The following is a 21919-nucleotide window of genomic DNA, read 5'->3' on the forward strand; positions in this document are numbered from 1 at the left end:
GTTGTTAAGCTTAAGTTGAGTTTAAATAAGTAAAACGTTTATCAAATACATTAAATTTATTTTATTTTTAATGTATTATAAATAATTTATGGTTGTACATTTTTTATATAATTTAAATTAAAAAAATTAAAATATAAATTTATAATTAAAATTTATGGTTGTACATTGCTTAATTTTTGCTTACAACAAGTATTTGATTCAACATTTCTCCGAATATTATTATTATTATAAACAATCAAAACAGTGTAGTGTAGGTTAATGGTGCTGCCAGACTGACTTTGCATAATTAATTTGGTGTTAATAAGAAGATCGGCCGGCTTATTTATTTGAGTAAACGATGGAATCAAGTAAAAGGTAGAATCTGGTATGTAAGTGGTTTTACATGATTGATTTTATGACTATCTATAAGGAGTTAAATTGAAAAATTGTAATTGGTCACTATTATTATTTCAGTTTTGTCAAGATTTAATTTTTGTCTACTTTAACAAATCTATTCCGAAACAACTAAGTTAATTATACTCCGAGGACAGGACAGAAGTGTGATATTCTTGTTCAATCATCATTTGATGGATTCTTGATTTAACATACGCCATTTCAGTCCCATCTTTGTTTAATATAATATATTTTTGGGATATAGTTGAGTTAATTATAACAGAATAATTCTGTTAAAATGGATAAGTGTTGAATCCAAGTTATATGAGAGATTCCACCGAGTTATTTGACAGTAGCCGTTCAGTCCCGTCCGTTTGCAAGTATATACCAGACAGACTCGGCCACGTTCATTCCACATCCGCCATGGCCTGACTATCACGATTGAAATCACGCTCATCCTGACACAGATCGAGCAGGGTCATCTCCGACCTAACCAAGTCGAACTTGGTCTGAACTGGAGAGGCAAACATTTCTCCCCAATTCCCCAAAACCGCCGCTTTCTTTGTCGTTGGTGTAACACCATCGGCCCTCGTCTTCCTGGTGAAAAGATCAAGTTCTGCCAGGCTTATGAGTCGAATCGAGCGATGCCGATGTCGCCCAAGACCTTCTACTACCGCCCAGCGTCCCGCTTCCGCCGCTTCTGCTCCTCCGCCTTCCCTCTCCTTTGCCTAAGCCTCGGCCTCGCCGGCGTGCTGTTAGGCGTTTCCTCCATCGCGAGTCCCGCCAGAAAGTGTCAGGATGGCGAACCCACGTCGGTCTCTGTGGTGTGGGACCGTAATGGCGGCGACGGAGCTGGTGATGGAGTTCTGGAGCGTCATAAGGTGATGGCCTTCGTCGGGATCCAGACAGGGTTTGGATCCATCGGCCGGCGGAGGGCTATCAGGCAGACGTGGTTGCCCTCCAGTCACCAAGGTCTTCTTCGGTTAGTCTTGATTCTCGTTGTATTGGCTCTATTTGGTCATTTTCACCGTCTAAACGATTATCCGGTTTTCTGTAGAACTGAGTAGGTTCGGTGGTTTTCGTATCAGAGAGATCCAGTTTTGATGAAATTAATGATCTGTAATAATTCGATTTTGAAATTAAGGGGGGCATTGGCGTTGCATTCTTGCCCTAGTTCAGGATCTTATTTGATGTTGCAGCTTGGAAGAGGCGACTGGCTTGGCTTTCAGATTTGTTATTGGAAAGACCAAAGATAAATCAAAAATAGCAGCGCTTCAAAAGGAGGTGAATGAGTATGATGATTTCATGCTTATAGATATTGTGGAAGAGTACAGCAATCTTCCATACAAAACGTATGAAATGACCTTGTTACATAAGTGCTTCGGAGTGTTCTGCTGTTGGTATTTTCCAAGTCTTCACCTAATTTTGTCTTGTAGGTTAGCTTTCTTTAAAGCAGCGTTTGCCCTTTATGATTCCGATTTTTATGTGAAAGCTGATGATGATATATATTTGAGGCCAGGTAATTGGTCTTTGGAATATTGTCATTTCTTTCTCCAGAATTTCTTCACTTAGAAAAATAATTGCATCATTTTCAGATCGCCTTTCCTTGCTTTTGGCAAAAGAACGACCAACTACTCAAACATATCTTGGATGCATGAAGAAGGGTCCTGTTTACACTGACCCTAACCTCAAGTGGTTGGTATTCAGCTACTTTCTGCAAAATTCATGACACACAAGGATGAGTTACTTTGATTTGCAATTCTGTTTTTTTTCCTTGGGGAAAGGAAGTAATCAGATTGTGTTAAAGAAAATTGAATGTTGTTTTAGTATTGCTCCATTGTGGATTCATTATGTTGCATTACCTGTATATGCATTTATATTCAGACTTTTTGTTGAGGTTCCTGAATTAATATTAGAAATGTGTATTTTGTGTTTTCTGTTCCCCTGAAACTGCTAGTTGTTCCCATACATCCACTTCAAAATATTTTACTTTGTACTAAAATTTGATTCTTTTTATTAATCTAACACATGATACTCCTCATGTATCTTTCTCCAGTTTCAGGTTGACCTTGGTTGTCTACCTACATCATTTACTGTCAACTTGTTAATTTCTAATTTAAGTTTTTCTTTGCAATAGGCATCTTGATCCACTTTATTATCTTTATATACGATGGATTATAGCTAATATTTGTGTTTTATATAGGTACGAGCCACTAGCACACCTGCTTGGGACAGAATATTTTCTTCATGCTTATGGTCCCATATATGCTCTTTCAGCAGATGTAGTTTCAAGCTTGGTTGCACTGAGAAACAACAGGCAAGTTACAAGACTTGAAAACTTTGGTTCAGCCATTGTAGGGTTTTCTGCCCTTTCATTTGCTAGTCATTATTCTCATTATTTTGTTCCAATGACTTGTGCCCGTGATTTTAGGTCTGGGATAATGTAGTTGCTACTTTTTAGCAGGAATGCATTTTTATCTATCACATTGACTATTACAAATTGCAAAGTCAAACATGGTATTATTTGATATTTCTTTTCATTGCCCATTCAAGTGAATTCATTGGGTATACAATGACAATTGGTGAAAAGTTCACATGGGTGTTTCCATGGTTGCCTTAGCCAATTTGGTTCTCATTTTGAAGTGCGTTTGTACCTTGGAGCACCAATATCCCCTGAATTTTTGACTGCTTAATAGTATTGTGTCTGTGCTAATGATTAAGTCTTGTTTTATTTCTGGTTCTAATGTATTGTTTCTTAAATTATTGGTCAGCACTTTGTCCTTTTTAGTGATTACCAACAACTTCTTTAAGCATATGTAACATGTGGATTTCCAGTTTCCGAATGTTCAGCAACGAGGATGTCACAATAGGTTCGTGGATGCTGTCTATGAATGTTAACCATGAGAACAACCTTGCTCTTTGTGAGCCTGATTGTTCATCATCATCAATTGCTGTTTGGGATATTCCAAGATGCTCAGGTTTGTTTCAATAAAGTTCTTTATATTTCTTCAGGATTTAAAATGAGTGAACAGTACCTTTCCAGATCTGTGCTTGAATGTTGAATATATATTTGTGAAGCCAAATGTTTGAATAAGAAGGAAGAGAAGCAGATGCTCCACATCATCCTGTTTGTTCCAACTATTTGGTCCATCTTACTCCTTTGAGCTCTAAGTTACATCACAGCTAATGTAGCAAGATCATGCAAGTCAAATTTTAAGTACAGTGACCAAAATCTTCTTTTATTAGCCTGACTATGCATCCTATCTTTAATTTAGAGAAGATCATTCCCCCCCCCCTCATAGTTCACCTACTTTTTCATTTTGCCCTCAATAATTTAAATTATTGCCTCTTACCTGCATAATTTATAAAATAGAAACAAAATAGCACCTCCATAGACACTAACACAAAAGGCATTATTCCTCCACGTGGCAAGCAAATGATAAGGATAGGTAGGAGTTTGGAAAGGAAAATTTGTGTTTCCTAGCCTTTCTATTCTTTAACTTTCTCCGCCTTTATCTTCCTACTGTCATATGATTTGACTGCCTAATATTTGTTATTGCATGTTCAATTGATTATCTTGACAAAAAAATTGTCATAATTATAAAATAAGGCAAGATGTTGGATAAAGGAAACAAGACCTGTACAGAACAAAACCATAATCTCATTCTACCCAATTAATTCAATCATTTATGTATAATTTGCCTAATATAACTTCAGCTTATTGTCACGTATGCAACACGTACCATGAAAAAATCATTGCTTACACAAGACAAGAAATAACATTAAGATCATTGTTTTGGTTTTTGATTGAAATGATAATATTTTGGCATCATGCTTGCATTCCGATGTATAATGTTGATGGTAAATTAGAGGTGAAAGGAGGAATGAGATGAAAAAGAAAAAGAAAATACAACTATATAATTAAGTTCAATGTTTGTTTTGTATCTAGAATGCTAAAATTTTGACATTATGTGATGTGAAAACAAACTACAAAATAAAAAAAATAACAATATTATCTCAGTTTTAACATGTCAAAGGGTGTCAAGTGTTGATATGAAATGATACTCATCGACATAATTGACTCAATAACATAGGATATATTGTCTTGGTACTGAGTTGTATTTAGTTTTTGTAATTTATGGAAACGATACATTTTGACTGCTTTGTTTGACATGGCACTAGATTTTAAACCATGCTTATATCATTTAGTTGTTTGAGAAATACTTAATTTGAATGAGCAAGATGAGTTTTAGGTCTGGATTTATGCCAAACAGATTGAGTTGGTAGGCTCGAAAAATCAAAGTGGATTGTTAAACCAATTAGGTAAATTAGATGAGTCAGATAATCTTTGGTAGCTTTGGTTAATCACCTGTTCACTTATGTTTCAAACTTGGTAAAATATGTTACGGTGGCATCAGTGTTCTCTTTCTTCTTTCAGGCCTCTGCAACCCAGAGAGGAAGATGCTACAACTCCACAAAAATGAGATATGTTCAGGAACTCCTACATCATCTGATGAATGAGAAAGCTAGAAATATGGAAATGGAATGTGTATTCAACTGGCAACCAGAATTAAGAAGAAAGTGAGCTTCTGTGTCCAGCGTATGGAATCTGTTTGCTGGCTTTAGTTCTTTTGTACAATTTGATTCGAGACACAGCCATATCATTCTTTCAAAATCATCAGTACTAATTTACTGGTAAGAACGCTTGTAAGGGAGTAATACTTCTAGGTCTCTTCTGGATTGTAACTTCAAAAATTTGATGGATGTGAGGACACAACCACTACTTAAATTTATAGGTGAGTGTGGTTCACCCAGAAGCTTGTGTCTTCTTCATCGTTCAAAGCTTGTGAGGATGCCTTTATGATGATTACCTTTTGGATGCTTCAGTTAATAAAACAAGGTTGTTGACTAAGGAGAGGTGTGAGATCTTTGTTTCTGTTTTGTTGAACTTATAAGTCTTTCTCATTTCTATCCATATAGGGAATAAAACGTATGGGTATGATGAATACCTTAACATGACTCTCTAGAAGTCCCAAATTCATTTGTTTTATCTATAGGATAGGATTGTATATGAATAGAATATTTATCAACATACAAGAACTTGTTTATAGTTTTTGAATAAATAAACTCAACTACTTGTGGGTTTAATTTATTAATATTCATAATAATTCACAAACTATTTATTGTGTATGAATATATTTTTATTAACTAATCTAAATGTTAACTATTTTTTAAATTTAAATACATAGAGATATAATATTTTATTAGTTTTAAAAGTTTTAAAATATCAATACACCAATCAATAATGACAACTAAGTCATATAACATAATAGTATTTTTCTTTAAATTTTAAAGGTATTTTATGAATATTTGACATTTTTTTTTTAACAATTCTATTTGTATTCGATATCTTTTTCAATCTCATTATCTTTTAATAAAAATAATTTTAAATATTTAAAATTTTCAATTACATAAAATTCTTTATTTTCTATTTTAATAATTATCTAATATTATTAAAATTTTATATATTTTATCTTTATTATATTAAATTTAAAACCATTTCAGTGCTTTTCGTCAAAATTCATTTAATCCATAGTATATCTCATCTAGGTGAGACGTCATATTGAGATTTTTCGCTCATATTAGGTGCCTTTGATAAGTTACTTTACATGAATTGGTTGTATGAAATTGGCCTGTGGTCTCAGATTGATCGAATTTTGGGATGATAGCGTATGCGTGTTGTTGATTACCTTTTAAAACACTCCTTTTCATCTCATATAAAATACAAATACTTGCATTTATGTTTTCCACCCGTAAAAATACTTGTACTCTGTTTTTGAGCAGTCATATGCATCTGCCCCACACAAAATGACGTGAAAATTATACAAGTATATATAAATGTGCGTGTTTGGGGTGTTTCCACATGAAATGTGGTGGAAGGTCACTTTGACTACGAAGGAACAACGAGCTGTGAGATCGGAAGGCTAGAAAAGGAAGGCTATCAATGACTTTAACAATGCATGTCTTTCCAATGTGAAACACTTCTTTCAAATGATACAGAGTCGAGCAAGAGTAGCCTCTCCAAGTGCACACCGTACGTGTCATCTTCTGATCTTCTACTCATCAAGTCTGTTACACGCGTCGACCATGCAATGAGGCTATACGCCATGAACCACCGCTTTCCCTCCTCCATTAACACATTCTCTTCTGCCTTGCTCTTTCACTCGTCGACGTTCACTACGCTTTCTGTTCTCAATCAATTCTTTTGCACGTCACAATGGCTTCGCATCAAGAGGTCAAGCAAGAATCCACTTCTCAAGAAGCGGAGCACGGGAAGGAGGGCATGTCGCTAGAAGAGATCGGGCAGTACCGCGCCGCCGCCCAGCAGAACTCTATCGAGTCCATCAGAGCCGCGGAGGAGCGCTACGACAAGGCCAAGAAGGCCGGCGCTGCATCGCTGCACGACACCAAAGAGGCCGTCATGCATGGCCTCGGCGCCGCCGGTGCTTACGCAGCCGCCAAGGGCGCCGAGGCCAAGGGCGTAGCCTCCCAGGGGGTGCATGTTGCGGCGGAGAAGGGCTCCGAGGCTAAAGATTACGCGGCTGAGAAGGCACAAGCCGCGGCGGAGGCTGTTGCACAGAAGGCAGTGGCCGTGAAGGACTTAGCGCTCAAGAAGAGCCAGCAGGGGTTCGAGGTGGCCAAGGACACTGCCGTCCAGGCGGCAGCCAAGACTAAGGACGCCGCAGTGAGCGCAGGGGAGTCTGCTGCGGGGCATGTGAAGCGAGCTGCTGTGCAGGCAAAGGAAGCTACTGTTGCTTCCGGTGAGAGTGCGGTAGAGTACGGGAAGCAAGCAGCCGTGAAGACGAAGGACGTCGTGGTGGGCACAGGGCAAACCGCAGCAGAGTACGCTAAGGCGATCTCCATTAAGATGAAGGATGTCACGGTAAGCGGAGGGAAGAAGACCGTGGAGTCAACAAAGCTTGCAGCGGATAAAGCTAAGGAAGCGACGTTAAGTAGCGCCAACTACGCACAGGGAAAGGCGGCCGGGTCCAAGGAGACCGCCGTCGAGGCGACACAGAAGATTGTGGAATACACTGGGGAGAAGACAGAAGAGGCGAAGGAGATGGCAAAGAGCATGAGTGAAAAAGCCATGGAGAAGGCAGAAGAGGCCAGGGAAGCAACCATGGAATATACGAGTGAGAAAGCAGAGGAAATAAAAGAGGCAGCCAGAGCCATGTCCCAGAAGGCCATGGATAAAGCACAGGAAGCAAGGGAAGCAGCTAAAGGCACAGGGGAAGAGGCCGTGAAGAGAGCCAGAGAGAAGGCAGAGGAGGCAATAGAGGCCGCTAAGAGAGCCCTGGAGTATGCAGGAATTAAGGGAGAAGAGGCAAGGGAGAAGGCCAAGGAGGCTCTCGAGCAAGCTAAAGACTACCCTGTCCAGAAAGCATCCCAAGTTGAGGTATATATATCATTTCTTTGAAGCACAAGCCTACATCTTGCTCTGTTAATGTAACTGTTTGCATGTGATCAGCAGGAAGGAGCAAAAGAGAAAGCAGGAGAAGCAAAAGAAAGTGGAGAGGAAGCTAAAGTATGCATTAGGGTGGGGAAAGACCATGGTAATAATACTACAGATCGAATACCTTGCACTTGCTAATGCTTGCACAACGTTTTGCTAGGGAAAAGTGGATCGGAAGCAAGAGGAGGAAGGAGAAGAACATGGAGAAACAAAGGAAGCAGAAGTCTCTGCTTTAGCTAGTGCTGGAATACTCGAAGTTATTGGTATGGCTGTTATCGAAATTGCCGTGTCTACAGCTGATATGATCATGGGATTAGACCCAACAGAAGAGGAGGCAATGATATGAAGAATCAAGAATGATGGTTTATAATAATTGTGTTCTGTTTCTGGTGATGTAAATAAAAATGGTGAGAGGCTTTGTAAATCAAATGGCTACATGCCATCTTTACACTACTGAAGTAGATGACGCTTGGTTGCTTGCCTCGCAAAGATGTAGACCTGCAACAGTGTTACTGCTGCTGCTGGTGGTTGGCGGTTTGATGCTGGTTTTGTAGGATGAGGTTGTTTGCTTTGTCCTTGAGATCTTGAAATGCTCGCATTGTTTCCACATCGAAACCTCCGGCAAACTGCGTTGAGGCGGAGACAAGTACTTTTGAGTTGATACTTATCGAACACTTGGATCTATGCGGGGTATGACAAATACCTGGTGTACTCTGAAGGCAAATCTGACCCCTTGAAGCATGAGCTCCTCTTCTTCAGGGCTTCCTGCTATAAGTTTAAGTTCGGAGGAGACTCTTTTCATAAATTTCATTGCCAATTTCACGGATGCCAACTTGATCTGCAAAGTGAAGGTGTTAAAGTAATTTAGGAGGTAGCATCAGTTAATAAAATGCGCAAGGGTAATGCAATCATGGCCTTGATGGTGGTAGAAAGGTTGAAGAACGAAGGGTCAGTTTCTCAAAAATTAAGATCCAAACCTTTCTTTTATTGGCTGGGTGTTCATCTCATTATTAAGCACTGGAATTCGATCAAGGGGTGGTAAACTTAATCCACCATAATCGCTCCAATCTTTCCTGATTGGCACCGGGACGAGCAAAAGATTTTGTACTGTCTCATCCCAGCGTCATGATGCTCCATGCCGCAACTAATCGAAGGCCATCTTTGTTTCATTTTTTATCCAAAACTAATTAACCTCTTTAAAAGTGAATTGCATCTATGATGAACATGCATTTATGAATTATAGAAGCTAGTCATCTTCTCAATAAAAAGAAATAAAATTTTGTGATGTAGAGATTAGCAATAAAAGGTATCACTGATGAAACAGTAAGGACTAACTTGATTTTGATTCCACGTAATAGTAATGACTAATGAAAGATATAATTGATTGACCAGATCTATGATAGTATTCGTCACAGAGATTCTTTTTTATCTTCATTGGAAGAAATAGCATAATGGATTATACTAAGCTCCAAAACAAGAAGAAAATGAGATGAGAGGGTACCTGGGCAACGTATCCACTCTCCTGCATCCACTCCCAAGCAATGCCGAAGCCCTTGTACCTCTTCATCGCGCTCTCTCTCGCTCGCGACAAATTGTAAACCACCTGCTCCAATCTGAGCATGGCATTGGATCAAACACCTTGCTTGCTAGTGAAACAGAGGGAAAGTGGGAAAAGGTGCGTACTTGTCAAGTAGCGCCTTCATCTTCTTGAGAGCGGACGAGCATGGCTGGCGAGGATCATCGCGGAATGACGAGGCCTCGGCCTCCAGCTTCTTCAGGTCGCAGTACCCGAAGGCCGCCTCACGCATGGCATCGGCCTTCTGCTCTGGCCACTCGAAGTGCTTCAACACAGCTCTCTCATCCACCTAAGTTCAAGAGAACGGGCAACGTAACACCAAATTTTAATAGCTCGGGGGATCGGTTTTCGGAAACAGGAGAGCTTAAAGAAGAATACCAGGTAGGAGAGCTCGTCGTCGAGCCATTTGACGAAGGCAACGACATCTTCGATGTTGGTAAAGGCCGCATGCTGCACCTCCTTGATTAAGAACCTAATGAAATCGCCCTGCGTCTCCACATCTATCTTTATCTGTGTTAACGAAGAGATCAAGAGTTAAGAATGAAATTGAAGTCAAAAATTGAGATGCAACGGTTACTTTCAGAGGGGTAATTTGGTAAATTGATGAAACGAGAAGGATGAGACTCACCGCGAGAAGATGAGAGGAGCGGTTCTCGATTTCGCCGATCATGTCGCGGGCATTGGAAGCGGCGGAGGATGCATCTGATATTCCGCTGACGGATTCCTTCTTGGAGTCCCTCCTCATTAATGAGTGATAGAACTCCACTACTTCCGGCACTCGTCTAACGGTGGCGGTCGACGTCCTCGACCCCTTCGAGGGCGGAGGAGGAGGAGGCGGAGGGGGTGGAGGAGGCCGCGATCCGATCGGTGCAGGTAGCGGTGGGATCGGCGGTATGGTTGCTGAGTTTGGGCCTATGCTTTTCATAACGCTGGATGCAGTCTCAGTGTAGGAAGCCGACGAGGTTGAAGAAGATGAAGTGGAAGAGTTGCCGGATGATAAAGGCGTGGGAGGTGGTCTTGGAACCCTAGGAGTGCGTTGTCTTAAAACTTCTTCTTTTTCGCCGCCTCGGAGCGGTTGATGCGCCGCTTCAACTTGCCCTGTTTCCACTTTCAGATTTATTGCATTCGGTTTTGCATCGTCTTGATTTGAACCAATCTCGATGGATTTTGAGACTTTCCTGAAGCTCCGTGAAAGTGTTAATCTCGTGGAAGAATCGTTTAGGCCATGGAACCTCTGCGACGAGGAGCACTCGTCGCCGTCCACCGTGCGCACGGAGTGCCTCTGCGTGTCCCCATTGCTCCTCTCATATGCCCTCTTCTTCGCCTCCTCCAACTCGATTTCGAGGTCCCTAATCCTTTTCTCCCGCCGCTGGTTGACCTCTTCCCAGCTCCAAATCTTCGATCTCAACGCCTCGATTTCATCCCTCAGTAGCCGGTTCTCGGCCTCCAACTGTTCGATCTGCTGGCTGGCGCGGGCGAGATCATCGCCTCTAGCGGCAATCTCCTTCTCGAGAAATGGCACAATAGCGACGGTCTCCTGGAGCAGCTTCTGCTCCACGAGCTGGGTGCGGAGGCGGGACTCCCTCTCTTGGAGTTCCTCCAAGAGGCGGACCATCTCGGCGACATCGGGCGGGCGAGGCTGAACCTGGGAAGAGGATCGGGGGAAGTAGGCGCCGAAGGAGCGAACGAAGACGTTCTTGCCGTTGGAGGAAGGGGGCGTGGGGTGGCTCGGTGCCGTCGGCGGTGGCGGCTTAAGAAAAGCAGGGGAGGAGGAGGAGCGGCGGGGTGTCTCGGCCTTGGGTGTAGCAGGGCTCCGCTGGAAGCCCATTACAGCCTTGACCTTCCCGGCGACCATCTTGCCTGCCCTTGTGCTGCGTGCTTCTCTTCAACCCAAAGCTTGGATTGGTGGCGGTGGGAAGCGGAAGGAAAGAGTGAAGTGAGTCGGTGATGTTCGGGTTTGAGGGGGGTTTTTATCGCACGGAAGACGAGGAACGGTCGATTTCTTGTCTCCTTCTGCGTCCAAAGTTTGAAAGAAGTGAGAGAGTCAAGAGGAGCAGCAGCCAGGAGGTGGTGGTGGTCGTCTGGTCGACGACTGTGGAAGCGGAATAATGGTAAGAGTATTTATTTGCTGCATTTTGCTTTTTAATTTATCTATGTATATTTGTTTTCATTTGTTTCTGAAAATACTTTTATTTAGTACACTTCTCTTTATTGAATCTGTGAATATTTAGAATATTAATTAATAATAACTAGTCGATTAAAACTGATAGTATTTAATAATAACAATCAATTGAAAACACATTTAGTCACTTAAGATCTATGATAGTTAAAAATTATTAATAAAAATAAAATAAAAAACCGCATGGAGATTTTTAAATTTCTCATTTAATTTTTTATAATATTAAAATCATACAGTGTATATACACCTTATCTTTTACCGTTTTAAAAAATTTCTCTCTTTAGTTACATTTTTATTCTATTCATTTAAAAATTTATTATTCTTAATTTACGCTATCAAATTCAAACATAATTAGATACATTAAAAAGTTCATAGGCACTAAGTCTATTTCTTCTAAAACTAATTAATGGACTTATACTATTTGAAAATTCAACACGGATACATTAAAAAGATTTTCTAGAGTATATTTATTTTGATATGAAACGGATTGATTGATCTACACCATTTAAAAATTTAATATTTTTTAAATCATAGGAGTCTTAGAATTCAGTGATGATGTTGATTAGTAAGTATTATTATCTTAAATCTTATAATTAATTTATGATAAATTTTATTAAATATTTATAAGTTCAAAATTTTGTTATTCTTAATTTATGATATCAAATTCAGATTTGAGCATCTAGATATATATTAAAGAGGGTTTCAGATATACATTGATTTTGATTTGAAATGATTCTTTATTATTTTTAATTTACTATGTTGAATTCATATTTGAGTACACATAGATATATTGAAGAGGCTTTCAGTAATATATTGATTTTGATTTGAAATGATTCTTTATTGTTCTTAATTTACAATGTCAAATTTAAATTTGAGGGCATAGATATATTAAATAGACTTTCAAGAATACAATGATTTTGATTTGAAATAATTTGGATGAAATTAAGTGACAAAGTTAAAGAATTCCAAATCACTTCAAATCAATATATTACTCAAAACCTCCTCATTGAATTTATACTTTTAAATCGGAATTCGACGGTGTAAATTGATAGTAGTAATTTTTAAATTGATAAGCAAAATTTTGAAGAAAAAAAACTTTTGAGAATAGTAAAAGAAGGAAGGGTATAATAAAAAGAAAAATGATAGACTGCATAAAAATACAATATAAAATTCCAACATGACACACACAAGGCCTAGGTCCCACCTCCATGTCTTGTGTGTGTTATGTTAGGATTTCATGTTGCATTTTTATGTAGTCTATCATTGCTTTAATAAAAAATATGATGTGTGATTTTGATATTACTAAAGTTAAGTACATGAGAAATTGTGAAATCTACACGTGAAATGTAGTAAAAACAAAATTTTACTAGTCATATAAAGTTTAAAATACAAATAAACACTCGGTGAGACTTAAAAGCACAATGATGGCCATTTTAGCATATATTTAAAAACTTTAAGGTTATCAAATAGTTATCACAAAGTGTTTAGTGGTAACCAAAGTATTTGACGCTTAGTAGTTGATTTAAAATTATATATTTTTAATAAAATAATTTATTAAAAATATTTATTTTAATAAAATAATTTATTAAATTAATAATATAATTCGTTATTTTATTTTTTAAAATTGATTAACCAAAGTACTTGACGCGTAATTCGTTTTTTAATTAATCATTAAATATGTTTGACTATTTTTTTAATAATAATTAATCAATTAACAATTAAAATAACATCTAATTTACTAATACTACTTTGGTTAATCAACTACTAAGCGTCAAGTATTTTTCCAAAAAAAATGTTTAATAGTTACACATTTATTTTGATTTTAATCCATTTAATATCTTGATAAATAAAATAATTAAATCTTTTATGTAAAAAGGTGGAATTAATCTAATCGGCCCCACGACCATTTGTGAGGGTATTATTTGGCTTCGTCAAGATTCGAATCTTGAGTCTGCTGCGTCGTAATCAACTCAACTATGCCTCGGGGGCAATAATTATCTTGCATCTTGATGAAGTAGTTAATTAACTAATTTAGTACAATATTTACACTTTATTTAAATTGAGTGTATTTTTAAATATATATATAATATACTTTTTTACAAATAAAGTGTGTATTATGTTTGAAATAAAAAAATGTTATGTTAAACATAAAAATATATATAACTTACTGTACCAATGTAAAATTTTATTAGTTAACCCAAAACCAACAAACAAATTTGAAAGCAACAAGTAAACGAATACCTGCAGTCTGCAGAGGCAGGCGAATCAGGAGGATTCCCATTCAATTCCCTTCATTGATTTACACTTTTATTATTATTATTATTATTATTTTATATCGTGACATCATTAATTATTCAAAAATCACACAAGATGATTTCAATCGCCTGTGTTGCTCCAAACAGGATGCACGGAGTGTGGTTTATTCACCAGCAGAAAACGGGGCCCACAACAAATGAAACATTTGTGAATGGAGAGAAACTCTGTTGCCGATTTTGAGGGGAACACAACAGGTAGACCCACACGGTGGTCATGTTTCCTCCACTAAATGGAGACGTTACAAAATTATTATTTTATGAATTTAAACTAAATTAATATACGGATCTGCAAACGCTGAAATCGTACAATTATTTTGCCTGCGCCACCTCGAATCGCGATCGACCACATTGTTTTTCTCTCCAAAAATTAAATTAACTTACAATTAATTAATCAGTTTCATGTTAAAAGAGCTGATCACCTTTTTCTCACGAGAGAAACCTTTTAATCCAAGAAACTTGCTCCCCAGCATTATTCTTTCTACTCGAGGGCTGCAATATCTAGCTGATGATGGAGAAGAAGGTTCCTTTTGAATGGTCGACGCCACAATTAATGCCACCTGCATTAATTCATGCACGTTGAAGCGGGGCTAATGAGGTCTCCTGATTTGGAGTTGAACTTTACTTGTCGAAGAAGATGACAATTATTATGAAGTATGCATCAAGATAGCAAAAGCAGCACTGCACTGAAGGATCGAGGGGAATGGAGTCATTATGGAGCTAGCTCATGAGAGGAGAGGAAAGTCACTGATCTATCAGCTAGGCTTCGTCCGGACACACGCCACATTATTATAGATAGATTATTCATAACTAAATAACAGGTTAATTTCTATATGATTCATATGAGTAGAATAATAATTAAGAAAATAAGTTGTTTTTGAGAGATCAAAGGAAGTGAGTTCAACGGGAAGAGAGTAATATCATGCACGAGAGAAGCAATGTGGTCAGCCTACTTTAAATAAATTTTAGCAATGCAATGGAGTTGGAGTACCCTCATCGATTTGAATGAATCACTCTTCACGCATGCATGCAAAGATTATAGAATATGTTAGGGGAAATCTTAATTTGTCTTCCTTATGGTTGAGTTGGACTGAATCCTGTGGAGATGCTTTCGAGAGTAAAAGGCTTGGATTGAGTAAACATAAACTCAAGAACAAAATGCATGCCTAGATTAAATGAAAGAGAATACTTCAAAATTTTTAGTTTAGGGTGCCCCTATTGAATATTTATAAAATTAAGTAGCCAAGCCCCTTAGTGAATTCTTATAATAACATTCAGTAAGTGGTTTAGAAGTTTTGGCGCAAAATTAAACAATGGTAGATAAATGACAAGTTGCAATTTTTGATCATGCACGATCAGACAATTGTAGTGAAACAATAAAACACAATTGAAGATCGAGGCATTAACAAGGTAAAACAATCATTAATGGATGAAATTAATTAAGGTTGTTCCCTAGCCTTTGTACCATGCCAGTGCTGCAAATCTAAACTTCATGTGGATAGATTTGCATTTACTCATCAACTTCCTCTCCCTCAAAATTAATTTGTTAATCCTTTTTATTCATGAAAAATTAAAAGATTGCCTATCAATTTAAACTCAAATTCCTCAGTCAGTCACTGATCATGCTCAATTAATATCGCAGTATTTTTATGGAGTCAAAATTAGCATTGTACAATATTATTTACGTGCTTAGTTCATTAAAAAAAAATTGTCAAATAAAAATATGCCATTTGATGGCAACTGATCAGAAAGCAATAACACGAGCAGCTGTGCCCATGCATGAATTATACAACTATAAGCTTTACAACAATAAAGAATCGATCGAACAATCGACCCTCAAACAGTAATTATCTCTTTAGGTCTGTGTTCATTTTGATAGATTTGCTAATGGTTTAGCTGGAGGAGGAGCTCAAAATGGGAGGATTGACGTAGGGGCCATTGAGCCAGCCCTGGGCAATGATCCGATGGGCGGCCTCAGTCATGTGAAGGCCATCCCAGCTCACATGGGCCGATATGTCTGAGCAAACAGTCGAACCATTTTGGTCGCACTTGGCATGCATATTGAAGTTGTAGCTATGCATCCCTGGAGCTCCACAGCATGTCCTCAGGGCTCCAGCTTTAAATCCTGTGGAGTTCCAAAATCAAAACTGTCAAGAGGCAAACTTTGATTCCCAAGACAAAATGACACAAATCAGAATTGCTGGTTATTAAAGTTTGATTCATTTTAATAGATAGGGAAAATTCGCCTGAAAGAATATAATTTACAAATGAAAAGTCAAAAAATACAATTAAAATAATAATAGCTAAAAGTTATTTAGTTTATATTTTAAAAAATTATTACACGTGCATGGCGGAAATAATGGATAATATCATGATCAAAATTCAAACGCAATGATAAACTGTGCAATGGACTAGGGTAGTCACCGTATTTGAGAGGATCTATGGCGAAGTCGAAGACCTGGGCGTACATGTCAGCGTATCGGATCACGACGGAAGGATACTTCTTCTGGAGCCGGTCGAGCTGTCGCCGGAGCGCCACGTTGTGGTACCAGAATAAGGTGTTGAACTTCCTCAGGCAGCCGCTCCGGGAGCCGTACTCGGCCGGGTCTTTGGCGCTGTAGAGGGTGAGGTAGAGAGGGAAGCATCCCGCCGGTAACACAGAAGGAACGATGAGATCGACCGCGCCTAGGCCGATCAATCTCTGAAGTAGTTAATTAACAGAGGGATCGATCGGAGCTTTAATTAGATCCACCAATTCGAGCTAAAACACAAATTTTGCCTACCTCGATGCCTTCTGCGACAGCTTGGGCTATGTAGGGAGCGAAGGAGCTCACTTTAGTTAACGGCCACCCGCCGAAGATCCCGGTGCTGTAGTCGTTCCCTCCGAACTCACCGACCACCAGAAGGGATTTGCTCAAGAAATCCTTGCAATCTACAGAGTTTCGCAGATTCAAAAAGAGAGTTCGTTGAGCAATTCGGGGGATAGGAATATGGAACGAAATCGCGACCTTGGGGCGAGGCGCATATGGAAGGAAGCAACTTCTCGAACCGATCCACCTGCTCGTGAACCGAAGCATTCACCCAGAGCCCCTTGCTGAGGCCGCGCTCGTGGTAGAAGTCGAAGGGAAGTGCCGGGGCGGCGATGAAGGCGAAGTTTGCTCCCTTGTTAAAACTCGCGTTCTTGGCGGTATTGGGCGGCAGGTGCGGCAGCCCGATTCCCTCAGCTACAGCAACCGGATCAAAGGCAGAGCCGTATCAGCATACAAACTGAAAGATAAAAAGACGAATTAAAGGCAAGGTTTTTAGTTTTTACCGATGAAATCAATGACGAGACGGCCGTCGGAGCATCGACCGGTGTGGTGGCCGAAGTAGGTCATGCCGTAGGGGAGACCGCCGAGGACGACGTTGCCGGTGTCGGAGAGGGAGTCGCCAAAGTTGAACAGGGCATTGTAGCGGTGGGAGGAGGCGAGGTGGGAGGAGCAGACGAGGAAGAGGAGGAAGAAGGGAGGCTTCATCGCTGCGTTGACCATTCTCTTCCTCCTTCTCTTTCACTCTTTCTGAGTTTCGTTTGCCTTTTATAGTTTTGGTCTCTTTCTAATTTCTCTTCTTCCAAAACCATTAATGTATGCCCGATCCCCTCAACGTTGACTAATGCGCGAAGTCTTGATGCTGATGTGATCTTTGATGACTTGGCTTCACCTAACCACGACGACCCAGTTAACTAGAGATTAATGTCCACACTTTGCGAGCTCGTGAAGTCGTAATGTCGATGCGATGCTTGATGTGTCGGCTTCACCTAACCACGAGGACCCGGTTAATTAAATGTTAAACTGTTTGGATGGGAGTTGGAGTCCGGTTGCTCCACGCGATAAAGATTTGCCAAACTCGGTGGTCGCATTCACTTTTTGCGATCAAAATAAAAAATCTAAAAATTTAGACTTTCGTAAAAAAAAAATTAAGAAAATTAAAGGAGAAAAATGAGAGCAGATAAAAAAAAAAGATGGACTTATTATTTTACTGTTTGTTATCCGTGCTATTATCTACACTGAACACCTTTAGCCCTTGTTTATCATCATTATTCATATTGTTTCGGTTTGTTGTAAGATTGAGGTAAGACTTTCAAACAGATGATATTGTTTTATTAAAGTATTTATGATTATCGACAAATATTTTATATCAGAATTTCATTTTGAAAAATTAGATATATCTTCAGTGCTCGGGCAAGAACTCTTGCCGTCCAAAGGTGTAGTGAGTTGCGCCATTTGAATCTCACGATAACGGAATATTTATGTGTGTGCGCCATTTAGATATTTTTTAATTGTTTTTCTTTTTTCCTTTTTCAAGGTTGTTTTTTATAGAAAACTTAATCACGAATAATAGAAAATAAAAAGTTTGTAGTTAACTTTCTTTTACCATTTAAGATGATTTAAATAAAAAATTCTGTTGGCACACGTGGCAATTTCCAAATAAATTATGAGAATTTCCAACACGTTGTCGTGTCGACCGCTGACTCGCCATGGGCAAACAAACATTGTCGTGACGTCTATCCAATAGAGATTCGGACTGTTTTATTCAGTCTGTATATTCTAAAATTAAAATAAAAACATCAGAGTTTATATAGAATTAACATCCATCGATTTTTTTTATATATCTTTAAATTTCTGAAACTATTGATGTAGTTTTGAATCGTTTAATAAATTCAGCAATTCAGAATTCAAAATAATAAAAAATAATTTAAATTTATTATATTTTTTTTTCTACGAAAAAAAGACCCCCTATAAATGCTATTGTTGTTGGACGAAATCCTAAAAAATACGACACAAAAATATTGCTAGGCATTTTCAGTTATATGTTAATACAACAACATTCAAATAACTCTTAAATAATTTCAATTGAGTTTAGTACAACGCTAGAATTTGTGATGGATACGAAAATTAAAATTTGTTGCAAAGCATTTTTTACACTGAAAACCATTTTAACCTGAAAATAGGCTCTCTTTTGTTTACGCCTTAAAAAAAAAAAAAGGCAGAGAGTTTGTTTACTATTCAACGGCTCCTTGGATTCCCCTCTTCAACGGCTACATGACATTCGCAACGCAGCGCTGCGGACCCCACGCGCTGACGTCGAACGTTTTCGCTCAAAGCCACCAACGGCTATATGTCTCTCCCCGCCTCCCTATAAATCGCCCACCTCCTGCTCGTCCTTTTGCCGCAGACAAACATTGCCTTCCGCCTCTCGCTCCTAATCTCTCAGCGTCTTGCCAAAGCGTCTCCGTCCGGACTTGCATCCATGGGCTTGCTGCCGTCTCTGTTTCTTCTTGCGATCGTCGTCGTTGCGGCTAGCGCGCAGGAGCTCGGCACGGCGCCAAGCCCAGCGCCGGCCTTGGCGAGCGGGGCGGGGGAAGGGGCTTCCACGGGGGCCGGCTGCGCTGTGGCTTTGGCGGCGTTCATCGTCTCTTTCCTTGCCCTGCTCCAGCGTTAAGTTTATTCATTACTGGATTTTTTGCCAAATATTTGGACTATTCAGTAGTATTCTGATACATTAACAATGTGATATCTATTCATTGGATTATAAAATAGAAACATTGTCGCTTAATCTCTGTATCGCGCAACGCTTGGAGTGGAATTTTTTTTTAGTTATTATTATTATTTTTTTTAGCAAACTCCATATTTTAGCATCAATAATTGCTAAGCATTAAATTGACTTGGAATTTTTACATTATACAATTTTTTATATAATTTTTTCCGTGTAAAATATTTATAAAATAAATAAAGTTGAACGTGAGTTGATCATAACCAAACTTGTCGAAATTCCATTCGCTGACTGTACATTCACCTGCACACACACATGTATATACAATATAGTTATGCTCTCTGCATTTCCATCTCTATTCCGATGACAAACGTTTCGCAAAGAAATCCAAGGCATCATCAGATCTCTCTGCTCTGCAATCTCACTTCTGGAACTGGTCGAGCCGGCTGTCGGTAAGCACAGTCTTGTAGGCGCAGCTCTTGTACTCGTGCCAGGTGAACTCCCTATACTGGCTCTGTTCTCCCTCAGCAATGAGTAACGGCAACGGCGCCAGTCTCTCCCCCGGCGGCGGACCGCCAAAGTAGATCATCGACACCCTCGAGTTCAATCCGTTGGTCAACACTCTGTGTCTCACGCTCCTGAATCTCCCATTTGTCAGCACCTGAAACAGTACCAACCTCCAACCCATAATTAATTCTTTTTCTTTTTGGTTAATTAGGCATAATTACTTTGGATGATGAAAAAAAGAAGATGCTTCCGTGAACCAACACCAGTAAGGAATCATCAACGTCGATGAAGAAGGATTCTCATGGTAGCAAAAGGTGGAACCGCCATTAGCGGCCCCCTGGTCCCGGCCCCACAAGTGTCCAAAGGGAGTAAATCACGGACGGTTATTTTGACCTTTTTCTCATCATGACTAGCGCAAAGAAGGGCTTTTAATTCACGCAGGAATCGAACCCAAAGCCTCATGGTAGCAACTGCCCTGCGCTAACCATGCGAGCAAGCCCGTGGGGGCGATGAAGAAGGATTCTCGATTAGGGAGGACAGGGACCCTCTCTAATCATTTATAGCATTAGAAGATAGAGTTTGTATGTTCTCTCTTTCTATAACAAGCTAAGACGCAATTGAATCAGTCATATCATAATTATTTTATTATTATCTACTATAAAATTATTAAAATTAACCATTATTAAATGTGAATAATAATAAAATTTATATTCTTACATTAATCGCTATTTTAACTATGAATTTAATTTCATCACTAATTAATAATTAAAATTTAATTCAATCATCAAAATAACAATCAAATTAAATTCGAACGTTAATTCCATCATTACTTAAGGATTTTGTTCAGTGATTATTGTCGTTATAGTGCATCCTTTAGCACAAAAAATTTCCGTATCGCGATCGCTAAACCTTGCTCCATTTTTCATACGAGCAAAGAAAGCAACTTTCACCTTGTTTAACTGTATTTATGCTCTGAATTGCTAATTATATCGCTGTTTTCTTTTCCTTGTTTCTACAAAAATGACTGATCGCGAGAAAGAACATAACCAACTAACAAAAGGAAAACGAAAATGGGTCGTAAGATCAAATGTAGCAGGATGCAAGTTGTTAGATATACAGAGAAACTATGAAACAATTATAGAAAACCCACTCCATGATGACTCCTCGCTTGAGCCTCAACAAGTGACATAACCATTGCCAACGTCATTTGTTCCTCGAAGCTTTCTGGAACAATATGTCCTGAAGTCATATTCATACCTTCTGAACTAGTCCCAGCTTCAATCGTGCCATCAGAGTCGTCTGCATAAATCTGTTCCTTCTGCCACCAGCGACCACTGCTCAGTCGAACTCTCACCAGACTCTTCGCTGGCATTTCCCTCCTGTTTTCCATATGAACTACAGCAGCATCTTTGACATGCATACCCATATGAGAAAATGAATCTCCATTCATATGTTGATGCTCAGCTAAGGATGCAGCTGCACAAGCCAGCCCACCCGAAGGAGATAACTTTGCAATAGTTGCTCCATGGGAACTGCATGGCCGTACCAACACGATGGTCCAGACAAGAAGCCGGCTGCAGTACGTGAATTACCCTTAGATGATTGCTCCTGTTCAAAATATACAACCAATAACTAGGATACTGAAGAGGTAATTTTGTTTCTTTTGCATGACTGTATGAAGACTAGAAACTGTAACATATGACCATGCATGTTTTATAGAAGCTAATGTAAGCAAGAAGCCCTATGTAAAACAGAAGATGCATTTCCCAGGCTCGGGAAAGAATATAAAACAGATCAGCTATTCACATATGCATCCACACAACACCGGTCCTCTGTGTGTATCCAAATATTTTCTGAATTCAAAGTGCAGATCGTATTTACCTGAACGGAGAGCCAGATTGCTTCCATGATCACGTGCTCCCGGA

At 39.1% G+C, this 21919-nt stretch overlaps 4 protein-coding genes and 1 pseudogene across 5 annotated transcripts; 2 read left to right on the top strand and 3 right to left on the bottom strand.

The window, feature by feature from the left end:
* Window positions 1-912: 912 nt before the first annotated feature.
* LOC141839706 (putative beta-1,3-galactosyltransferase 14) lies at window positions 913-5391 on the top strand. 2 transcript variants are annotated; one of them, XM_074727518.1, is made up of 7 exons: window positions 913-1354; window positions 1572-1724; window positions 1809-1891; window positions 1968-2067; window positions 2576-2689; window positions 3208-3350; window positions 4811-5391. In XM_074727518.1, exons 1-7 carry the CDS (start codon window positions 1017-1019, stop codon window positions 4891-4893), a joined length of 1014 nt encoding a protein of 337 aa, XP_074583619.1. In that variant the 5' UTR covers window positions 913-1016; the 3' UTR covers window positions 4894-5391. The 2 variants fall into 2 exon arrangements, with proteins under 2 accessions (XP_074583619.1, XP_074583620.1); XM_074727519.1 differs by having other exon boundaries at window positions 1995-2067.
* A 1258-nt stretch (window positions 5392-6649) lies between these two features.
* LOC141837608 (uncharacterized) lies at window positions 6650-8234 on the top strand. Its single transcript, XM_074724985.1, has 2 exons — window positions 6650-7831; window positions 8049-8234. The coding sequence occupies exons 1-2, from the start codon at window positions 6650-6652 to the stop codon at window positions 8232-8234; spliced, it is 1368 nt and encodes a 455-aa protein (XP_074581086.1).
* A 163-nt stretch (window positions 8235-8397) lies between these two features.
* Window positions 8398-11319, bottom strand: LOC141841285 (protein INCREASED PETAL GROWTH ANISOTROPY 1-like). The gene is made up of 6 exons (XM_074729431.1): window positions 10093-11319; window positions 9843-9974; window positions 9572-9753; window positions 9390-9501; window positions 8592-8726; window positions 8398-8514 (listed from the first exon to the last, which is right to left on the bottom strand). Exons 1-6 carry the CDS (start codon window positions 11317-11319, stop codon window positions 8398-8400), a joined length of 1905 nt encoding a protein of 634 aa, XP_074585532.1.
* A 4528-nt stretch (window positions 11320-15847) lies between these two features.
* LOC141840850 (GDSL esterase/lipase At1g28600-like) lies at window positions 15848-17485 on the bottom strand. Its single transcript, XM_074728929.1, has 5 exons — window positions 17269-17485; window positions 16964-17179; window positions 16739-16887; window positions 16380-16656; window positions 15848-16080 (listed from the first exon to the last, which is right to left on the bottom strand). Exons 1-5 carry the CDS (start codon window positions 17483-17485, stop codon window positions 15848-15850), a joined length of 1092 nt encoding a protein of 363 aa, XP_074585030.1.
* Window positions 17486-21091: 3606 nt separating this feature from the next.
* The window catches only part of LOC141837195 (E3 ubiquitin-protein ligase GW2-like), a 6483-nt pseudogene continuing 5655 nt past the window's right edge, over window positions 21092-21919 (bottom strand).

This window comes from Curcuma longa, chromosome 11 (genome assembly GCF_044706935.1).
Source record: "Curcuma longa cultivar G26 ecotype Majalengka, Jawa Barat chromosome 11, ITB_CL_G26_1.1, whole genome shotgun sequence".
In the NCBI taxonomy this organism is placed as follows: Eukaryota; Viridiplantae; Streptophyta; class Magnoliopsida; order Zingiberales; family Zingiberaceae; genus Curcuma; species Curcuma longa.